Raw genomic sequence first — 23,427 nt, forward strand, 5'->3', positions numbered from 1 at the left:
GCCGTAAGTGCTGAAGCATTTCTTTTATATCCAATACCACAAGTTTTACAGTGTCACTATAATGCCTTGCCACATGATGCTGAATACACAAGTTCTTGTTGCATCACTGAAGCAAACCAGCATTGTGTTTGGATAGTACCTAGGTGGGAAACGGTGCCGATGGCTCCCTAACTACCACGAAATAGTTAAGATGTCGAGCTGGAGCAACATAATTACGGGGTCATTGGCAGGGCTTGTTCCTCTGCCTGTGCCCTTAACAAACATTGTTAGACAAGTTTGAACAGTCTCTTTGTACAGCGCAGTACGTACAATTGCAGTACACCATGTAAACTATGCACATTCATTTGGAAAGCTTGTGCTCTTGTTGGAAGGGCAGGAAGGAAAAGATGTGTGATGAAACGTTCAGAGCAATTTCTTATGGCAAAACCGACTGTGCTTTAGCTTAAGTTTACAATGTGCAATTTCAACTGAAAGGATAGACACAGGCATGGGAGTGGTACGAATGTACACAATTTAGCAAAAGCCATCAGCTGAATGTTCCATGCTCGCTGTGTAGGCGAATGAGATAAACGTGGCACAAGCAGTAAAAACAGATAAGAAAAAAGAAAATTAATTGTGGACAGTAAGCTATGAACATGGCTTAGTAAATTGAGGTACACTAGGAAAGCGAGACCGGGCAAGTACCAGCACTGTGTCACATAAGCATATCCATACTGAACAGTTATGCCACCACCTTCACACAACTTTTGCTATAGTTCATAATCCCTCTCTGTGGTGGCTCAGTGGCTGTTATGCTTTGCTACTGACCACGAAGTTGCGCATTTGGTTTCCAGTGGCATCAACAGCTGCACTCCGACAGAAACAAAATGCAAAAACTTTCCACTACAGAGTTTTGGGGGCACGTTAGTAAAGCAAATTTTTTGATGTGTGGAACTTTCTTTGTCCTTGATTTTTTTTTCTGCTAGTAATTAACAATTTCTCACGAAATAAATGAAATTTAAAGAAAACTTCACAATTCTAAACTGATTTATTCTTTCCATTAAGTGACTTGCTAAAGGTCGTAGATAAGTGAGGTCTAGCCCATAACTACCTAGTCCAAACTTCTGTTAATCCTTTGAGTTGTCTTTACAGCTTGGCAATTACATACGGCAATGGTCTGACCATGGGTTCTCTCCCCCTGTGTGTGTACGCAGATGTGCAGACACTGGACACGATGCAAGCTCTATGCCTTCCACTGGGCGCTTCCATCTCCCTTCTGGTCATGTTCTTCTTCTTCGACTCCATGCAGATGCTGTTTGCCATCTGCACAGCAAGTGAGTGCTGCACCCCGTTAGCCTATAATTGACATAGTTTAAGATTTTGAGGTGAGAGCAATATTATGGCATTTTGAGGTGAATGGGAAAGGGAATGCTTGCAATGTACAACAGTTGATCTCAGATATATCAAAACTCGGATATATGGAATTATTGTCTGTATTCAACAGTTGTAAAATCGCCTTGAATCCTATGGAGAGGTATAGCAATGTACTATGCATACATCGCACTCCTGTCCACCGCCACATTCTATATATCGAAAGCTGTGCATCTGCAAGTGTACTTCTCCCAATGGCGTCGTGATAACTTCTCGCATTGTCGGAAATATTCATGCCAACGAAACGGCACTGTTTTGGCACATGCTGTCAAATAAGGCATTGAATGTGAAGGGCAGTACATGCCATGGAGGAAAATTTAGCAAGGTATGTGTCTCAAAATATGGATGGCTCATGCATGAAGGGTCTTATTTGCACTCCATAATGCAAGATTTTCTTTAGTAAGCTTCGCCGCACAACACAGTTGTGTAATGTGGTGAACCAGTAGAGGAAAGAACTAACTGCCGAGCAGTGAAGCACACACTACCTGTGCCCTTCTGGTATTGGGAAGGATATCGCCATGGTGCTTCAATATTGCAAAAGGTTTCCCTGTCCAATACGCACATTCCACAAGAAAGCGTGGATGACACTCAATATCTTAAAGTTTCTGCAGAGGACATCTGACCTCAACTCCCACTTGGACAGATATTTATAATACAGTTTGGATTTAACAAAACCACTGCACGCCATATCCGCATCACCTGGAAAGATGTGCCTGTATGTGCCTTATTTTGACTAACAAAATACAGGGGCAAAGACTTTCCGACTCGGTCTCATAAATGTGCAAAGCACATCAAGAATAGCATAATCAACAGAAAGAAAAATTTTGCAGATATTTTTTCAGTAATAGAAGGAAAACCCCAGACGTGAAACCGGAAGTGCAATTCACCCCAAGCTACCTGAGGCTTCATTCTCAATTTGTATAGACAGATCTCATCATATGTGAAAAAGACCACGCACGCTCGTCGAGGTCAGACGTGCCTAACCGCTGCTCCACGGCACGTACTTCGACTCGAACCGCCGCCCCCAGCCGGGGGCCCCCGAGGCACCGCGAGCGGCACGGCTGGCCTCGAGACCCCGGCGGCTCCGGCTCCCCAGCTCCGTGCATTTTCATCGGATGTTAAGCGTCACCTGAGTGAGTACTACTGCTATCTGTACTCTAACCAACGAGGCCACATCGCTAATCACTGCGTTCGAAATAGCAGCTAAGACAAAAGACACCACGGCTCGGTAGGCCCGGTCAGTCAGTGCACAGCATGGACACAGACGAGCCTACGGGCGACACCGAAGAATCAGGAGCTGCATTCACGCTGGTCACTTCGATCAGACGCACGCAAGAAACACAGAACGTTGTCCTCCGTCTCGGAAACCGCATCAACCTCGCTACCGCATCGGCATTCCACCTCACAAACGACATAGTCACGGCCGCCGCACTGACTGCATCAGAAACCAAGGACCTCGACATCCACATCAGGCGACATCAGAACTTCATAATCGCTTCCACGAAGCGAGAATCAACGCTGCAGAAAATTCTCGCCTTGCAAACAGTCGTTCACAACGGCACCGAACACCAAGCCACAGCTTACAAAGCCAGCGAGCCAGGAAACGCTCGCGGAGTAGTTCGAGGACTACCTATAGAAATTCCGGAAGACAAAATTAGCGTGTACATCACCGTCAGGGACGCCGAACTTCTCAGAACACGGCGCCTCAGCAAGAGTGAATGCGTCCTGATCACAGTAAGAGGCCCAAAGCTCCCGCGCGTCGCACTAGTGGGACGGGTAGTCACATCGGTGGCTCCCTACAGGCCCAACGCGGTTCAGTGCGCATTATGCCACATCATAGGACACCGAACGGACGTCTGCCCTACAGCACAAGATTACATTGCATGTGAAGGATGCGGCACCCAATTCAGCCCAGGAACTGACCCTAAATACACACCCCACGACTGTGACATGAAATGCTTAAATTGTGAAGGCGCACACAGCTCCCGAGACCCCACCTGCCCCAAAAAACAAGCCGCCGACAAGGCCACTCGAACAGCTGCCTACAGGAGAGATCATCCAGAATCTTCTATACCAAAGCCCAAGCGAAATCAATTGCAGGCAAAGGGACAACAGCCGCCGCACAATACAAAAGATAATTTCCCCCACATAACTACCCACAACCGCTTCGCAGCACTGGAAGAAATAGAACAAATAAAAAAATCCATCGAAGTGGACGCGCGGACACAGGACAACATTCCAAAACAAGCAGAAAGAACAAAGCAACACGACAAAACTTATGCCATGGCAGCCAGGACCATAAAGCTCAAGCCCGTGCAAGGGGACATCGTACGGCCTCAAACACCAAAAACCGCAGGACCATTACAACCACTGGAGAAAGGGCCAACGTCCGCTCGACAGCCGCACCAAACAGTCATGCAAGGAGGAACATCCAAAGACAGAAGTGAGGACCGTCCGACCGACCAACCGCCTAGGCCACAACCCACGCAGGTAAGTCAGTCAGCCACTCCGACACCACACGACAGCCATGTTCCCAACTACATTACTGACATCTTGCGCAGACTCGACAACGTAGAGAAACGGGAACGCGACCGTGAACACGCACATGAACTCATCACAAACCAACTCACAGTGAGCATAGAACAACTGACCTCACGCTCTGAGCAACCTTATACCGAACTAACTTCACAAATGAATATGCTAGTAGAGAGCATTTGTACTCTCAGACGTATGGTAGAAAGCATGCAGCAATCTGTACACGCACTCGAAACACAACAACGGCATCTTCGCAAGCGAACAGACACAACCCCAACTGAGGGCCCCAGCAAGAAGGCCACACATGACACCGACAGTGAATCCACACACGAATATGGCCAGCCATAAAACAGAGACGCCCCCCAACACATTCAATTCAACCTCAAGCCACGTGTCACCCCAAATAACAATCTGGCAATGGAACTGTAGAGGTATCCGTCGAAAAAAGAACAACTTCGCTCAATTCATTCTCACAGCACCACACAAACCAGATGTTATCACCTTGCAGGAAACAGTTGGCCCAATAACCCTTCCAGGATACACCGCCTACTCGAGCCCAAGCATTACACAAAAACTAAGAAAACGCTCTCTCGGCATGGAAACAACACCGTCGACTCACACGCCCACTATGACAACCACACTTATAGCGAACAAGCACCCTACGACCCAAATCTCCACAGACTCCATCAACACGGCCACAGAAGAAACAGTACACACGCGCAGCTGCTTCTACGGATCGTACAACCTAGATGTAATAAACACCTATCGCTCCCCAAAAGCACTGAGGTATAACCCACAATGGCGCAAACACCTCAACAATTACAGCAAACATGATACCATCTGGTTGGGAGACTTCAATAGCCAACACATAGAATGGGGCTACACCTGTAACAAACCCAATGGAAAACAACTCCTACTTCTCTCCGAAGAATTCCACTTCAGCCTAGCTAATGACATCACCCAACACACGCGCACGGGAAACTCAGTAGAACGCGACACCAACCCAGATCTCACCTGGACACGAATAACACACGAACCGAAATGGGAAAACAAACAGGAAACACTCGGTAGTGACCACTGCATCATCACTACAAGCATCACAATACCAAAAAAGAAACGCAAATGCACAAGCAACAAAGGATGCCCAATTGGCCCTGCTGCACTGACGGACTGGACAAAATTCCGAGCTACTCTTGAAAACCTTACATCATCCACGTGGGATGAGTGGACGCAGAATGTAACCTCAACCTGCACCAAACATACCGCCGCCATACAACGGACAGAAGAGCTCCCCGAAGTAGATGGTCATCTTCTGACCCTCTGGGACAAACGACACAAATTAGTGAAACAGTGGAAAAGAAACAAACACAACAAGCAACTACAGAAACGCATACAGGAACTCACAGAAGAAGCTGAAACATATGCCGATAGCCTTGCCGCGTCCAATTGGATACACACATGCGAACAGGCAGGGGAATCATTACACACAAAAAACCCTTGGACACTTTTTCGCAGGCTTCTGGGGCAACCCCCGCGAAAGAACCATCTTGCCGAAATCCAACTCACTCACAATATAACGGATGAAGAGCTTGCCAAACAGTTTGCAGACGTATTTTTTCCGACGGCCAGCTCACAGCCAAAAACACCACACTTACAAACTCAACAAAACAACCTACCGCATGAAGCAGATGCGCCGTTCACAATGCAAGAGCTTCTCACGGCAATTAACAACACCAAACGCAACACAGCCCCTGGAACAGACGGCATCACTAACAAGATGCTGGCCAATCTACCGGCGAAACAACAGAAAAAACTTCTCGAATACATAAACACAGTTTGGGAAACAGGCGAGATTCCACCAAGCTGGAAACACGCCTCTGTTATACCAATTCCTAAACCTGGCAAATCACCCAACAACCCAAAACATTTCCGACCTATATCACTGACCTCATGCGCAGGCAAAGCCATGGAAAAAATGGTTGTAGCACGTCTTCACTGGCTCCAAGAACGAGACCAAACATCAGACCCGAGATTCATAGGATTCCGCCCTCATATGAACACACAAGACGCCATGTATATGATATACCAAGATGTATATGCCACAGAAAGTATCAACCAAATCAGAGCAGTTGTGGGACTTGACGTCAAGGGCGCCTTCGACAATATCACCCACACTGCTGTACAAGAAGGCCTCCGAAGACTTAAACCAGGCCCGCGTATGACACAATACATACACAATTTTCTTCACAATCGCACAGTCAGCGTCAAGGTAAATGGAGAGGAATATCAGAAGCGTTATCTCACGCGGGGAGTACCTCAGGGATCAATCTTATCCCCGATTCTCTTCTCCATGGCCTTGGACAGTGTCAGCGCGCAGCTGCAAAACGTACCTGACCTAGGATACAGCATCTATGCAGACGACATTACACTATGGGCACATATAGGGTCTCCAGGTGACATCGAAAGCATACTACAACAAGCGATCAACATCATCCACTCCCATCTCAAAGAAATTGGTCTTTCCATCTCACCGGAAAAATCAGAATATATCGTAGTTACGAACCAAAGAGGTCACTCAGCAAACCACTACCGTAACCTCATCCATCTCCGAATTGAAAATGAACCAATTCCAAGACGCAAAACAATTCGCATTCTCGGATTCCACATCCAAGATGATGGCAAGGCCGACACTTGGATGCAAAAAACTACACAAAAACTTCACCAATTTAAACAACTCCTATACCGCATCACACGGAGAAACAAAGGAATTCGCGAGCGCCATCTATGCAGAATAGTCACAGCATTTGCAGTACCCACTATTCTATACCAGCTGCCATACCTTCACCTCACAAAAACGCAGCGCACGAAACTGGATAACCTGTACAGGCAACTCGCCAAAATCACTTTAGGACTTCCAAGATACGCGCCAAATCACAGAGTAAGCCAAACCGACATACTTCCAAATCTTAGCAGACTATTGGACGTCCACACAGAGTCACAAATAAATAGATTAAAACGATCACACCAAGGTCAAGCGCTGCTTAAAGATCTCGGACATTCTCAAGACAACATGCCTGAAATAACGCTGCCACCTCCACCGTGGCAAACGCTTAACAACATTCACACGTTGCCGATTCCCCGAAACATGGACCCGCAAACAGACCAAGGAAGAAGACAAGCACGCGCAAAACGCACCCAACATGATCCCCCGGACACCACTGTGTACTACACAGACGCATCCCCGGGTACAGACCCCACAACACACCGCACGGCGACATACAACGCCACGACCAATGCGTATACCCAAGGCCTGTACGCAGGCCTCCCTAGCCAAGTAACGGCTGAAATAGTGGCAATAACTGAAGCAGTCACAGCGCCGCAGCACACACACACCAGCATCCTCATTCGCACAGACAGTCAAGCAGCATGCCGAGCGTTCCTCACCGGAAACCTGCCCAACCCCATCCGTGAAATCCTGCATCGATATACGACGAATAATCCTGCACACCACATCACTATTCAATGGGTACCTAGCCACTGAAACATCGAGGGAAACGAAAAGGCCCACGCTCTATCCCACGCAAATATTCCGGGACCTCCTCTTCAGTGGACAGACGCACCCAGTTCTACAGAGTTAAAACAAATATCTTCAAACATGCGCCGCCTAAAATTAGAGGAATGGCATGAACAAGATACTACTCTCCCAGCTCCACCACACTCCTCAACACGCGAGGCCGCTGCCACCTGGCGCCAAGCCCAAACACACTGCCTACCCACACAAAACATTCTACACTACATAGCTGGAAAAGACGGCTCCCCCAAGTGCACACATTGTGGAGGATATCCCAATACACCCCATACACTCTGGTACTGCCCGGGAAGTCAACACGCACTACAGTCTATACTTAGGACGCTACCAAAAAGACCACACACATTAGAGGAGTGGCTGGCTGACCCAACACCACGTAATGTGGCCGCGTTAACGGAGCTCACCATGGCGCTTGGGATTGGAGTACCCCAAGAAGCGGACCCAGCCCAATCAAGAGTCGACGCCACCAACGTCGCACCTTCGCCCCCGTTTCCGGCAGCCTCTCACCACCACCCTAACTCCCAGTAGCCCCGGACAGGGGGCCGAAATGAAATAAATGTTTCTCTCTCTCTCTCTCATCATATGTGAACCATAGGCGTACATTTCATTTGCTTTACATCACAATGTGTGACACCACTGCAGCAGGATACCTTGCATCACCCCGTCTCCTCTGACCTTACTTTCAAAAGACAGTGAGTTGTGTGGCAAACTTCTTTCTCGTCCTGTGTTTTGCTGTCTGTCATTCAGTGTTGGCCGAATACATTTAGTGAGAAACTTTGTACTGAATACTGAAACTCGACAAAAAAAATAATTTTCGGGTAAGTTGCCTGTAGTAGGCAACACTCATAAATACAGGGTTAAATGTTTTCAGTAATCATACAAAATTGTACTTTCTTGATTGATACTGTATTCTTATTAGTACTGTTATCCTCAATAGGACGAACATGGGTCCAACAAATTATCTGATATAACAAAGTAAATATAAAGTGTTTCTTTAAGATATAATGGGGGTGTTTTAGTGTTTGATGTAGCTTCATTATCACGACGTTCAACTCTGCAAAGCCTACAACAATTTTTTTATTCAGATCTTGTAGGGATGCGTGACTCACGCGTCTCCTGATTTCTTGTTTTCCCGCGTAGCTCCCGTCTCCTGTAACCCGGCTTCGCCGCGTGGCTTGGTGACCGCGTAAGTTGGTGTGGTTGAAGCGCATTGCGAGAGATGGCGCGAGTGTGGCTCTGCTAACGCCACCTAACAGCGAAGTTACTTGGGCGCGGAAAGGAGAAGGCTCTTCCTCTTTGGCTCGGGGTTGGCAAGTGGCGCGGATGTTCTGCGCTTGCGCTGATCCATGCTTCTGCGAGACCATCTCGCGAAGCCTACCCCGGAAGGGACGAACACAGTCGTTCGAATGCACCACCATTCGCTTGACCGTACACACGAATGACCAGGCATTGGTGTCCAGCATGGGGCGAACATACTCGCTCGCTGTCCGGTCGCAGTGAGTCGGACTTCCGCGATTTGTCGCACGCCCATCTGCATGTTTTGTAGATAGCAACTCGGCTAGCAGGCATTAGTCTATGAAAGGTGCAATAAAGGCCCTTGTGATTGTTTGCAGTACTGTTTTGTCATTCCTTTGTCCCTAGAGCACGGGTGAGAAACCCACAATATTTTCTTGTGTCTTAAGATTATATTGGTACATATTTTACAGTGAAGCTGTAAATGGATAGCCGATTCGTCCGTCCATCCATCTGTCAGTCGTCTGTATGCCAAATACTCCTCCGATGCAACCCCATGCTCACGTGCACAGAAAAAATGAGAGAGAGAGGCGTGCAATTAGCCAACACCTAGATAGCACAAGGCCAGTTTACTCTGATCCATGACGTCACGCTACCTGGCCCGAAATTTCCATTGACAAGGCTGGCTTGATGAAAGCGGTGACGTAAAAATCACTGATGCCTAATTGGGAGCATTCCCATTAGATTCTATGGCAGTCAGGCCAGGTAACATGACTTCATGGATTGGAGTGAAAAGGCCTTGTGCTATCCAAGCGGTGTTGGATTAGCTGCGCCAGTAGGGATGTCGTCGTTCTCCGTCGCAGCCTAATGCACATGCAGCAGTTTTGCTCCAACTCCAAAACGGCTAGGCCGCACATTATATGTACTCCTTAGGAGCAGGCAGCTTTCGATCAGCAACGCCGCGAGCAGAACTGGGAAAGAGCTTGTCTTCACTGTGCTGATGCTGCAGCCTGGGCACAAGAACAGGCTTGTGTAGCCAACTGCAAGCAGTGACTGCGTACAGAGGATCCGGCAGATTACCAAGCCATCGTTCAATGAACCGTCGGGATTAACCCAGTGATAAGCACCTGGTACGCATATTTCCGCATCACTGGTTAACCATCTATACGGAGTGCAAGTGATTTTTTCTTCTTCAGTATTCCTTGCGGGCATTTCTGATGAAAATAGTGAGCTCTGTTTGTTTAGATAACCTTGTGGTCTGTAATGTTTACCGTATTTTCGCGATTCTAAGCACCCCCCTATTCTAAGCACCCCCCTCTATTTTCGCGAAAAAGTTTGGAAAAAAATTTGCATGCGAATCTAAGCACCTCCCTATTTGTTAGGAAGAGCACGTAGCCAAGGCCGCCAAACACGCTTGCTCACTCTAGAATCATTGCTCGGCGGACCTGCAGGCACGCGGTCGATGCTTCTGTTGGACGCGTTTCGCGGCCATCTGACCTCAGAGGTAAAGACAAAGCTTCGGAACATCAATAGCAACGTGGTTATGATTCCGGGTGGCATGACGCCAGTGCCGCAACCCCTCGACATTTCACTCAACAAGCCCTTCAAAGCCAATCTTTGACAGGAGTATGAAGAGTGGGTGCGAAACCCTGACTGGAAGAAGACGCCGACGGGAAAGCTGCAGAAAGCGTCCTCATCAACCATCGCAAAGTGGATTTCGGACACGTGGAAGAGGGTCCAAGTGGACGTTGTGGTCAAATCATTTAAGAAGTGCTCGATCACAAACAACTTCGACGGAACGGAAGACGACCTGCTGTGGTATACCGAGAGCAGCGGTTCAAGCGGTGCGACGAACTCGAGTGGCAGTGATAGTGACTGAGCATCCTACACAAGCGGTTTGTTCACTGTGTGCGCCGATTTTTCTTTTGGATATTTGCAAAATAAAATGTTACCTCTCGCACCCATCTCGTCACGATGTCGCAGCGAAAAGAGGGAGGGGGGGGGGTCATTCTAGATTTTTCGATTCTAAGCACCCCCCCTCACTTTGGGCATCGCGATCGTGAAAAAAAGGGGGTGCTTAGAATCGAGTAAATACGGTATATATTATTTGGAAAATTTGCCTTCATAGTATAACTATGCATCTCTCGGAGTGCACGAGAGATGGAATGGGAAAGGATAGGCCTAACATTTAGAAATATAGACAAATGGCAGAGCAGATTAGAGAATAAACATTGGTAGCGGGTATTTTAGTTGAAATTAAATGGTAGAAAGGCAGGTCATTACAATAACCATTGTTCTCACCTACAGCAACAGATTGGGTGCCAAGATAAGCACAGTCGAGCCTAGCTGGGGACTGATTATATGAATGAAATGGCGAGATTAGGAAACTTGCAGGCATAACCTGGAGATGGCTGACACCAGACTTTGGTAATCGGAGACCTCATTGGTCTGGTGATAGTGATTATAATGTTGTGACCCTCGTGTATTCATTTTTGTTTTGTGCAGTAATCGCCACCATTGCCCTAGCCTTCCTGCTCCTGCCCATGTGCCAGTACCTCATAAGGCCGTGCTCCAGTGGCAAAAAGTAAGTCAGCCCCATACATACACCACTTGTGCCTTCAGTTGGCAGCGGAGTGTTCTGGCTGCCTGAACCGGTCAAGCAGGTCAAACAGCCAGTTAATTGGGTACAGCCAGACATGTATGTAACCCCATGCCTAATGACTCTGTGTTGGTATCCCAGAATGCCTCTGGGGTTTTAAACAGCCGCTCCCTCTGCACACTGTATCTCCTGCCTTATGACTGCAAATTGCAGCATTACACAAGCTGACCTCGACAGGCTTGGAACAAAGGTGTACAAAGTGGCGGCTGGAAACTGTCACCAAAAAGTTGCACACACATTCTGCGCTAAGGAATGCGTCATGTTCAACTTGCCACCCAGGAATTCAAGAATCAAGCATGTCGCAATTGAGGCCTCTAAGCTTTGAAAACAATGTTGGACTCCGAGGCCTAATTAGGATGTGCCCAACACAATTGCTCCTGTTATGCTGACCTGGATTTTGTGGAATGGATTCATGAGTATCGGTTTGACAAAGCGGGCAAGGAGGAACACACAGTGTTTTGCTTCTCACTGAACACAGCTGCTTTTTTATATTTGCTGGATAGTCGCCATATCAAGCCCTGTTCAGTCCAGACGTAGGTGGAAAAGAAGGCGGCATCTAAGTCTGCAACAGTGCAGGATACTCTAGCAAAATCCATTAGCAGTTTCACGTAGAGTGCATGCTTATTTGCAACATGTGTGTAATGCTGAAGTAACATGTTAGTAAGACAAGAAGAAGGTTATAACCATGGTGCCTGGTTTTCGTAATTCACAACCACATGAAGCCAAAAGACAGTGACAACAAGAAAAGCGTAGGGGGAACTACATGTTTGGGTAATTGGAAATGTAGAATTTTAAAATATATAAATGAAATTGGATGAAAAAACAACTGACTGCAGGTGGTGGTATATAAACCCACATCTTCGCATTACACGTGTGAAGCTTTTACCAATTGAGCTACTGCAGTGCTGTTTTCCTGTACACTTCCATAGGTATTTATGTACATGTACTATTAAAGTTAACCATAAGAGTGTTAGCCACCACCACCACACACGGCCTAGGCGAGAGCTGTACATCATCTCTGCTGCAAGGTGTCACGTGATACGTGGAGGTGTCATGCATCATGCGACGCCTTTCGGCAGAAAGGATTTTTTACATGGTGCTGCATGGTGGCACTGAAGTGTCCTGTTGCCGCTGATATCTGTCCCTCTCTTCCTCTCTTCTTCCTATTGCAGAATTTCATTTGGAACGTGTGGCCGCTTCACGGCAGCAGAGCTGGTCTCTTTTTCGCTCTCCGTGGCCATTGTGTGTGTCTGGGTGCTCACGGGACACTGGTTACTCATGGACGGTGGGTATTGCCCAATTACTTCCTGTTCTGTTTTAATAAGCAGGACACCTTTGACGGCTTATAACAGTTATAAGACGGCAACACAGTGTAGCATATTCATAAATGAAGCGCCGAGGCTGTCAAGATCAGAGTGAGCTGAGAGTGGATGCATTTTGAACGATACAGTTCGTCGAGCCACAGCATGTTGCCGGTCTTGTAGGTATGCGCATAGTTCTGAATTTGATAAATTTGTGCGCTGTGGTTTCAGTTGTCCAGGTAGAGGATATACAAAGCCAAACTTGTGTGCATTGTATTCAGGCTCAACATCTCACAACTAGTTTATCTAGTTTGCAGTGTTTGATGCAGTATTTTCTGCAATGTTTCCTGAAAGAGCCCCGAAGCTTGTTTTTTCTTTATTCTCATTCTTTTTTCCTTCTGTGCTTTGGGTTAGCATGGAATTCAGTAGTAACAATTTCTTTTTCTTGAACAATTGTTGCATTAGTGTTGTGCTAAGGCACCAAAAATGTTCACTAACTTGACAGTTTTTCCGTGCCTCACAATTTTGTGTCTTGAGGCAATTGTTTCACACAAAAACTTGGACATTACATGTTTAAGTAGCGGAGGTAAATGTTACCTATGTTTCCTATGGTTACAACAGAAAAGCTTAAAGTAAAAAGTAACATGAAGAAAACAATAATTGAGAAAGAACCTAGAGGAGTCAAAATGGCAAATGTCAATGTCTGATGCCAAAGCAGTATTAAATTTCTATCAAATTAGAGAGAACAAAAATTCATAGTGAAACTGACATTTGCATGCATATTATGCTCATTGTTATAAGTGTATGTGAGCAAACATACATACAAATAGTATGTCTGGCCAGTTTAAGTAATAAATAGTTGCATCATTGAGGCTAATATTGATTAAAGTAATGTGGGCTATATTTTTGTCACTCAACTTTACCTAATAGTATGTGGCTATCTAGTTGCTTATGCCAGTTCAGGGTGCAACTGTGGTAGTGAACTGCCATTTTGCCTTTTGGGAACAATGATGCAATCTAGACTGCCTAGGTACTAACATCTCTGTTCATTGAAGAATGTAGTTCTTGTAACGGCCTTATTTTGTTGCAGATGCAATTATTATCTGCAAGAGCATGCATAAATCAAGTTCTCATTTAAAGTTCTTCCAGTTTCAGATTGCACTATCAAAAAGAGTATTGCTTATAGTGATGTCTTAGTGCATCTAAATTTTAACAGAGGAGGATGTCACTGCTACCATAGTTAAAGTGCACTGACCGCCCTTTAGCTCGAGGTCACGATTATACTGTAGTTGCATGAGTAAAAGTCTTTTGCAACAATAATTTCTTACAATGTATTTTTATCCGTTAGCAACAAACAAAGAGAGCTATAATTCTCTAAGCACAGCACTTTGTTTTGTACTAACAAAAAAATTTGTTTTTCGGGTCCATTTACAACACAATACCAAATTTTAGTGAAAGTGAACATGTAGATTACATAAGACTCTGCGATCGATTACAATAATCTCTTTGCTGTTTGTCTTGCATAGTTTGCAGTTTAGCATTAGCCAATGCTAGATATCTTAGTGGAACCTTGCCCATGTGCCTGTGCTTAGTTCATGACCTCTTTTGGTACCTCTTTTGATTGACATCCCTGCCTGCTTCTTTCTGTTTTCACAGGGCAACGGTAAGCTAAACTAATCATTTTTGTATCCTCGGGATTTTCACTATGCATGCCGGAGAGGGAGAAAAAAATGCGGGAAGTGGTGGTGCGTATTTGCCTGCCGATGTTTGGGATCACTCGGGTTTGATGATGCAAGCTGTGTCTTATTGTCATGCCTGCACAATAGAGAGCTGTGAAACATTTGTGGTATTAGGTGTACATTTCTCAGCTGCACTAGCTTATCTAGTTTCTGGCATTTTAAGCTCAGTGTCTTACCTGGAGAATATGTGTGTAGGACATAGGCATATGGGGCTGAAGGGGGGATTAGGAGGAACGTGATGGGATAAGGACAAGGGATAGAGTCTGCAAATGGTAGTTGGGGCCAAATTGTATATTGCTGGAACAGACCTTCGTGCTTCAATAGATGCCAAATAGGCTGATCTTATTATGAGGAGGATACCACAGTATATCATGAACTAGGCCAGAAAATGCGAGTCACTGTGGAGGTCTCTTGATTGGCCAGCTTGACCCCTTCACAGTGGGGATACACTTACAGAACACTTGCAACAGAAATAGTATGTGCAGGTTAAAGTAACGAATACTGTAGTAAAACAGATACATGCTATTTTCCGTGTTCGCTTTTTGCCTTGATGTCCTTTCGTCTTGAGACGTTTTCTTTTTTGTCAGTATGCAAAATGCACCATTTCTAGCATTCGCAGGTTAAAGCAAGCAGCTGTGAATTTAGTGCCATGTACGAGTAATGTTACTATCCCAAAATGACACATCTCAGCACAGCCACACAATGCACAATTCCTGCCTTAGAATCTTGGGTGATGTTTTGTGTGGTTATGCAATTTTGTTTGTGTTTCTGTTCCTTAAGGTCCTTTATTTGTGGAAATTTCTTGTTTGCAACATTGTCATTATGTTTTTGTGCATTCACTGTGATCAATGACACCTTGTTCCTGCAGCGTTTCGCAAATCATGGTGGTGCAAGACTGTTGCTAACTAATGGTGACAAGAACAGACATTGTGACAGGAACAAGTGACACAAATTATCAGCTTGCCTAAAATTACACATAGCTTCACAAAAACGGGACATATGGTCAACTGTGGCATAAAAAGAATGCAAATTTTTTTTTTGCCATAGAAGCTTGTATTGCGCCATTGTAAAAGGATGGGCTTCATGCATATTCCGGCTTCAAGCTACAGCTACCTTATCACATTCAAATCTTTTGGCTCTTGGTTAACTGTAGTAGTTGTGAAATTTTGTCATTTTTGTTGCTTATGCTCTTTTGGCCTGTTTAACTGAGAAGCAATTTTGGAAGTGTGCTGTGTAGAGTGTGGCAAAGGGCCTACCATAGGAAGCTTCCTGTGATGTAACTAATAAAAATTGGGCCCTTCCGTTAACCCCCTTTCTTGTCATATAAAGGGCATACCAGTGACTTGTAACAGTGTTTTGCATTTTGCATCTAATTCCGATGCTACTTGCATAAAATGGTGGACCATATTAAAAGGCAAAAGAGCACTAGGGGACCTATTGGTGGGCCCAAGTATCCATGTTGGTAATTTCCGTTGATGACACTAGGACTAACTTGTTCTTTTGTTAGTGCTTACGGGCCTGTGCTGTCATCTGTTGCTGTCTACTCTGCCATTCTGTTCTTCTTTTCTTGCGTTAATTTTTTGCTTTTTAGTGGTTTTGAGACATCGGGGCAAAATGGAAGTACATCTGCTTTAGCTTTGTTTGTTTGTGCGAAACCTTTCCCCCTTTCTTTTTTTTTCTTTAAGAATAAGAAACAGAGTGACCATAAGTTGATCAGGTTATTTGACAAGCATTGCAAACTGTTGCCACAGATGTCCATGATGTTTGTGCATGAACACAGCACAAGAAATTTTTGAATAGTACCATGCATGTCACACGCCACCAGATCAGCCAGGAAGAAAGTGGGCCAGGTTACTGAAACAATGCGTGAATAACATCCAGGAAGACACAAACTGGGGTGGAGCTAAGCAGAGGGAGAGAGCCAGGAATGATTCAACATGCAGCGTCCATGTTGCACGACGTGTCTCGATCAAATGCACTTAAGGCGCCAAAGTAGGTGTCCCTGTCTTACTTCATCATTTTTGTTTTCTCTTCGGAAGTAAGGCTGTGTGACTTACCACAACTGCGAAGGCCATCTTTCAAAGTTTGGCTATTTGTGGCAAATCATGCCACAAATAGCCTAACAGAACAGAACAGACAGCAAAAACGACAGAGACATGAGAAGTGCTTCCCTTATCACCTCCTTTGTCGTGTTTATTCTGTTTGCATTATCAGCCATGAACATTGACCAATGGGTGCAGGCTTGAGCGTTGTGCTGTTTTGATTTGTGTTTGAGCACACACATTTTGACCACTGCAACTGACTCTGCCCCCTTTGTTTCCCCCCCCCCCCCCCCCTCCTCTGGCCACCTCCACCCACTTTCTTGATGATGCAGCGATGGGAATGGGTCTGTGCGTGGCGTTTATAGCATTTGTGCGACTGCCCAGCCTCAAGGTGTCCACTCTGCTCCTCACGGGGCTCCTCATATACGACGTCTTCTGGGTGAGTGTGAACGACCACACAGTGCAGAAGGGGGGGGGGGGGCATCTTTGACTGCGCCATTCCCGTGCATTCTGCATTACGTACCCATCATCTATAAAGTTGTGAACATCTTACCATTGAGTTTGTTATGTAAAGGAAATCTTTGTGTGGAGTGTTAAAGCTGCCCTTTGATTTCTGCAAGAGAATATGATGGCACTGTATGTCAGCATTGACCTAGTCATTTTTTGGCACATCAGTGTGCCCTGTGGTGCACTGGTTCCAGCATGAAAGTTTTAGTTAGATGGTGCACTCATATATTTTGACATATGGCATTAAAGAAGAATAAATGTCCCGATATTGTATGTATTTGTTTCCTCATGCCTTGAACACGTAAAAAGTAATTTTACACTGGTGGATGAATGGTGGAGAACATTGCGAAGGACCCCTGGTTCTGCAAGAATGTGTTTCTGTATCCATTGCTGCCCACTCTCTGGAAAAAGGTTAGTGCGATCATCCTCTAGCTCTTCAATTGAGTCTTGAATACAAGAGTATGCTTTTTGTACAAACCACAGCAATCTGACTGCTTTGCAGCATTGTTCAAATTCGATGCATCTGTGTTTGGCTGTATTGAGAGCAGCGTTAGCAGTAGCAGGGCTAATGGTACTGCGCTTGTACACATGCATGACTATGTCTAAGTAGTGCACTTCCTATATTTTTTAAATTGGTCATGGGTACGAAAATTGGGATTGGCTTAAAAAGTGAAAATTATGCATTCAAAAACAAAGCACTATTTGTTGAAGATGCTCATGAACACCCAGCGGTCCAGGAGTGTGAAGGCTATAATTGAGCTACCTGTGTCATTCATTATGACCACATTGGTGCCCAAATGCGAAAGTTGGATGCATTCTCCCTTTTTGTTCTCTTTAATAACTTCTCTAATTAAAATTTTTCTTCTATACTAGTTTTGCATAGAAAGCATAAGCATCCATAGCTGGTCTGCAAACAAGATGGTCAAGGTAAAAGTGGAACGCTTGAAGGGCTGATGTTAAAGAGACAGTAAGGCAGTCAATAAATCAAGATGAAGCAGTAGGTTATTGTTGCAAGGTTTCCAGAGCAACAGCTTTCTTTAAGACGGAGCTTTTGAAAGCAAGAAAATTGCATAGTGATAGGACTAGGACAGGATTACCACCGCTGCTGAGAAAATGTGATGCCACCTCCTTTGGATGTAACATTTGCCATTTATGACAGGCAATTTGCAGTCAGCCATTGATAATAACATAAGCTCATTTCAGTAGACTCTCGTTAATACAAATTCAAAGGGACTGTAAACATTTATTTGTTTTATCAGAAGCTTGTTTTAGCAGAACTGATCTCCGATCCGTGGCACCAAACTGTCTGCAAAATAAAACTGTCAACTGAAACAACATTAAAACAAAAAGCCAGATCTAAAAACAAAGTTATTGGATTTGCATGATACAAAGAATTGCTTTATGCAACCCTTATGCAGTTGCATAATTCTTTCTTGTGGACGCTGTGCAAACCTTTGCACTTACACAGAAAGCCGAGAACTCGCCTTGCTTGCTCGGAAAATTCTTCAGTGCCCTTATGAAGAAAAGCGCACAGCGGTAGTCGGGGCATTTTCAGCGGCACCGTGTCTGAACACCTCTGGTTCTTGTGGTTTATGGGTATTATCCTAACAATAATTATTGGCCTGCAGAAGCACCATGAGCATCTCCTCAGTTATTGTTTCTGTAGTGCTAGCCCTGCATATTTTCCTATTGTCTTCAACTCTGGCGTAGCTGTTGGGGCTCACTGACACCTGCAACTCGAAGAGGTCGTGCAACCATGTTTTTCGTAAAGCGGCCAGTCGCAAATGGTTGCTTTGGTTAAAAAGCAACTGTTCAGTCACTTTTCGACGAATGGTCAGTCGCTCGGCACTCGACTTTTTAGTCGTGCGACTGCTGTTAGAAAACTGTCAAACGAATAAGCAGTGCAGGCGCTGAACGTTTGTACACGTCTATATTTATTTTGCATGGCTATGGTGGCGCAAACGGACGGAAATGGTATCGATCACGAGACATTTCGGTGTGGTGATAGGTAGGTTGGGCCAGCCAGTGTGAACGTTGGTCACTGTGCGTTGCCCTTTGGTCGCCAGTCGTGGTTGGTCACACGACTTCTGTCAGTCACCAGTGTGAATGAGCCCTTTAATGTTCACAAAACACCATTTGCCTTTCATGCAGCTAGTAGAATCCCTGTCTTGAACTCTGCCCATCTGTGCCTCTCGCCGAGTCGAGCATCAAGCTCCGATGATGGCTGCAGAAGTTTGGCTCAACTGAATTAGCAGTTCATGTTAAGCAGAATGTCTTTGTATTAGGGCTTTGGGGAACCAAGCAAACGTTTGCACACTGTTTGCCATACTTGAAAATTTGGCTTGACTGGGTTCATCTTAATGGCAGTCTACTGTACATTGCATTTTGCAATGTAAGAAAAACAACAGTGTGGCCAGTTTTTGTTCAGTTTTCCTGTAGATGAAGTCACTGCTGTTACGTCTTTGCACTGTTGTGTCTGCACTGATTGCAAGAGCATGGCGCCCTCTTATATTTGAGCCTTTGACTCGGAAGCACATGGTAGAGTCGTGCAGAACATGACCTAGGCGATCACTGGCATGGCTGCATGAGAGGCCTCAGCTAACATTCTTACTTTTCTGAAATATGAAGCTGACACATGAAGCAATCGAAGCATATGCAATCCATTCAAAAAAGTTTGGAAGAGCAGATTCCAGCTAATCGTTATGTTTGACATATTGTTAGTGAAAGCTGGTGGCAACTGGTGAACAGCACTTGTGAATGGAAAGCTTTGTGATTTCGGTGCCCCATTGTTTGCACAGGCTCGAATTACAGAATAAGCTAGCACTCTATTTTGTTGCAATTTTCTCTGCATCTAAGGCATCCCTTGGTGATAAAACAAACATTGCGGGGATTCTAAAAGGGTAGTTAAGTATTCTAGATTTATTTGATGCTTGCCTTTAAGCCTTTAATGACGGCACAGATGAATACCCACCAAGAATTTAAAAAATTTCTGTCTAAATGTGCAAAACACATAGAGAATAAGCATAACCAACGAAAATAAAAAATAATTTGCAGAAACTTATTCAGCAGCAGGAGAGAAACATCAGGCAGAAAAGTGTAAGGGAGCTTTGCCCTAAGCTACCTATGGCTCCGTTTGAAATTTGTAGAGACAGCTCCTGCCATACGTGAACCATGGGTGTACATCTCATTTGCTTCACATTGTGTGTGTGACATACTGTGGCAGCTTGATATCTCACATCGGTCTGTCTCTTTTGACCGTGCTTTCAGAAGAAAGCAGCTCTCGTGCCAAACTTCTTCCTTGCCCTGTCGTTCAGTTCTGAACCAAGAAATGATGCTTGCTGCCTGTTTACTCCGCAGCAGCCGAAGACATTTAGCCAGAAACCTTTAGACTCAATACGAAAACTCTGCGAAAAGATAAAAGAATATGTATATATGTATATAATATATATTTGTGCAGTGTGGTATCTGCAGGCAACAGTCGTGGGTAGCTATATCCTCCCTTTAATCTCAGCAATCTCTCCTTTACTTTTCTTTTTCAGCTTTCTCAACGGTCACTGCTCGCACTTTGTATTGTCATTATGTAGGCAAGCAGCTCAGGCATAGCCTGTGCTAAAAGTTACTGTACTAATAATAATCTACGTTGGTGTGACAGGGTGGAGTTACTGCATGTTTTATGGTGCCCATACTGTGCTCAACCCGTCTGCTCCCTCAAATAGCAATTGTCTTTTTGTCTCGTTCTCTGTGCAGGTGTTTTTCTCCTCTTATATCTTCAATGCCAATGTCATGGTCAAAGTGGCCACGCGGCCAGCAGACAATCCTGTGAGTGTTTGCTTGTTTGGTGTTTCTTGTCACGATTTTTCGTAGGTTGGGTATCTGATTTCAGCAGGTTTCTGCACTGGGTCGGTTGTATGTGTGTGTATGCATGTGGCGTTGTCTCGAACACGAAATTTTTTTTTCTTACGCGTTTGTTCTTGGTTAAAGGGATGATAATCACATTTCCAGACCTTGTGGGTAGTACGCAATCAGTGAGCAAGTCTTGCATCCTTTGCCAACAAGCATTCCAAGCAAATTGTTTAGCTATCGCTTTCTGAAACCCTGGAAGTTGCTGTCACAGAGAATAACAGTGACATCATGTCAAGAAATAAAATGATGTTTCTTTATTAGAAGCAAGTCTATAATGGACGTTTTTGCTTGGTTTTGCTCCTTGCTGTGTCTTTTTCCTTCCTATTGCATGACGGTCGGCACACGTATCCCTCGTGTGCAATAAATATCTAGCAGGGCCAGTATTCGGTATGAACAAGCTTTTTGGATGTCACTTTAGGATGATACCTATTGACGAAGACATTGGGCAGAATTCCCACCACTCTAAGGAGGTTCCGCAGCGCAAGCCACGTCACAAAAAACTTTTGTCCATAAAAGTGATTGGTTGAGAATATAGCTGCAGTTGTTAGTAGTGCTCTATTTTCATCTTTTATGTCGTCCACAGTGCCATCTCGACACCATGCTGTACACAACAATATCGCGACCAGTTAAACAGTTAAGATTTTATCTCGATTTACGTGGTCTTTAAAAACATTGATTATCCAAATGTGTGTTGTACTTGATGTGGCCTGTTGAATTGCATTGTACTTTCACTAGCTGCACGCAGGCTGCCAACAACTCTTGCTGCTTCTTAACACTAGGGCTCTGGTTGACCAGATGGCTTTGAGGGAAACGGGCAGATAACCTGCCGCAGGCAAGCCCAAATAAAAACAAATCTTGCACAGAAATATCCCAATATGTACCATGTCGCATCCAAGTATATTTTAATATACCACATTGTTCTGATTAAATATACTTACTGAATGCTATACCTATATCTATGTAAAGTTTGCATGAACTGTGTGGCAAAAGCATAGGTAGAGAAACGGCCAAGGTAACAGTCACATAGTCTTTCATGAATGCCACCTTGTGACAAGCATAGATGAGGAATTGGCTTTGGGTTGCTGTCCTCGTTTCCGCCACAAAATGTGTTCCTGTCCAACTGAAACCGAGTTTTGGCTTCCAAGCCATACTGCATCGCACACAGCGCTCGTGTTCTGGTGATGCGTGCTCACTAACCGCCCTGTTTTTTGCCCCCCTTCCAGGTGGGCCTGGTTGCCAAGAAGCTCCACCTGGGCAGCATGGTTAGGGAGGCCCCTAAGCTGTCGCTCCCTGGAAAGCTGGTTTTTCCAAGGTGATTAACCACACATGCATCTCGTGTGGTACGAGGAGGGTCGCATCCTGTACCGGACTTCGCAGGACCATCATTAATGCCGCTGGAAAGTCGACTTTTGAACTTGTGGGAACATTCATCTGCCTGCGGTTGAGGCATGATGTGGTGCAGCCAAGTGGGCTAGTTGGGAACAAGTTCGCAGCTGTGTTTAGCATGAACAGAAAACAAGGACAAGTGACAGAAGACAAAAACACAAGTGCTTGTGTTATTCCCTTCTTTCTCTTGTGATTGTTTTTTTCTTGCACATACACAGTTACGAATCCCTTCAGAGCAGTTTTGTATGGGCTCCATCTGTGCCGGTTGTCTTGACATTGTTGAAGCTGTTGTTGAAGCTGCTTTTTCTGTGCTCGTCAGCGATGGTCCTGTGCAGAGGGTATTTATGCCTATCATGAAAGTGTTTCTCATAGAGGCAGCATAGATCAGTTGCATACGGTACACATTATGGTAAAACTTAGCCAGTCAACGTGAGTGCAAAATGGGACCAATTCTATGATGCTGTAATGCGAAGCTCTCAATCAACATTGACACCTCTTCAGTTACGGTGCATTTTCTTCTACCATTACCTGCATCCGGGAAACTAAGAGCCAGTGTTCAAGTGCACATGGTATGCAAGTCGTTACTGCACTGTACGGCCTTGACCACATGATGTCTGATGATTGATCAATGGCACCGCAGTGTTTGTTAATTGTTGTGGCATTGAAAGCGAATTTGAAGAAGTAGTGTGAAGCTTTTACAATTGTGGCTTTAATGAATTCCTTGACAGAAAAATTGGTGTTCCTTTCTGTGACAATGTTGGTTGTGGGTCATCAGTACTGTGTAAATTTCCGATGACAGAATATTTGAAATGGAATCTGCTGTGATGGTTATTTTGAAAATGTCATATACAGTATGGTCAACCGTTTAATGTTAAAGGGAGCACTCACTTGGCATTCTGCCATCAGTTACGGCCTAGATATGACATGGAGGCGTGCCGAAAACACATGCTCATACGCACGCACGCATATCTAATATTATGGCCCAGCTGATTGTAGCATGGAGCTACAAAGCAGCTTGTAGCTTTATGTTGCTCGTAGGTGGATGACAGTGCTATTTCTATTTTGTGAAACTTTCTGCACCTTGTTGGTTTTCGCAGCACTGATTTGACCTATTGGATAAATG

The 23,427-nt window shown here is 45.0% G+C and overlaps 1 protein-coding gene across 1 annotated transcript in view; it reads left to right on the forward strand.

Moving 5' to 3' along the window:
• The window catches only part of SppL (signal peptide peptidase-like protein), a 104,842-nt gene that overhangs the window by 66,265 nt on the left and 15,150 nt on the right, over positions 1–23,427 (forward strand). Inside the window, exons 4-9 of the mRNA XM_065433618.2 lie at positions 1,194–1,313; positions 11,273–11,351; positions 12,599–12,711; positions 16,841–16,947; positions 20,763–20,834; positions 22,142–22,230. Coding sequence (XP_065289690.1) covers positions 1,194–1,313; positions 11,273–11,351; positions 12,599–12,711; positions 16,841–16,947; positions 20,763–20,834; positions 22,142–22,230 — 580 coding nt within the window. The remainder of the gene's footprint in view (positions 1–1,193; positions 1,314–11,272; positions 11,352–12,598; positions 12,712–16,840; positions 16,948–20,762; positions 20,835–22,141; positions 22,231–23,427) is intronic.

This window comes from Dermacentor albipictus, chromosome 2, assembly GCF_038994185.2.
Source record: "Dermacentor albipictus isolate Rhodes 1998 colony chromosome 2, USDA_Dalb.pri_finalv2, whole genome shotgun sequence".
Classification (NCBI taxonomy): domain Eukaryota; kingdom Metazoa; phylum Arthropoda; class Arachnida; order Ixodida; family Ixodidae; genus Dermacentor; species Dermacentor albipictus.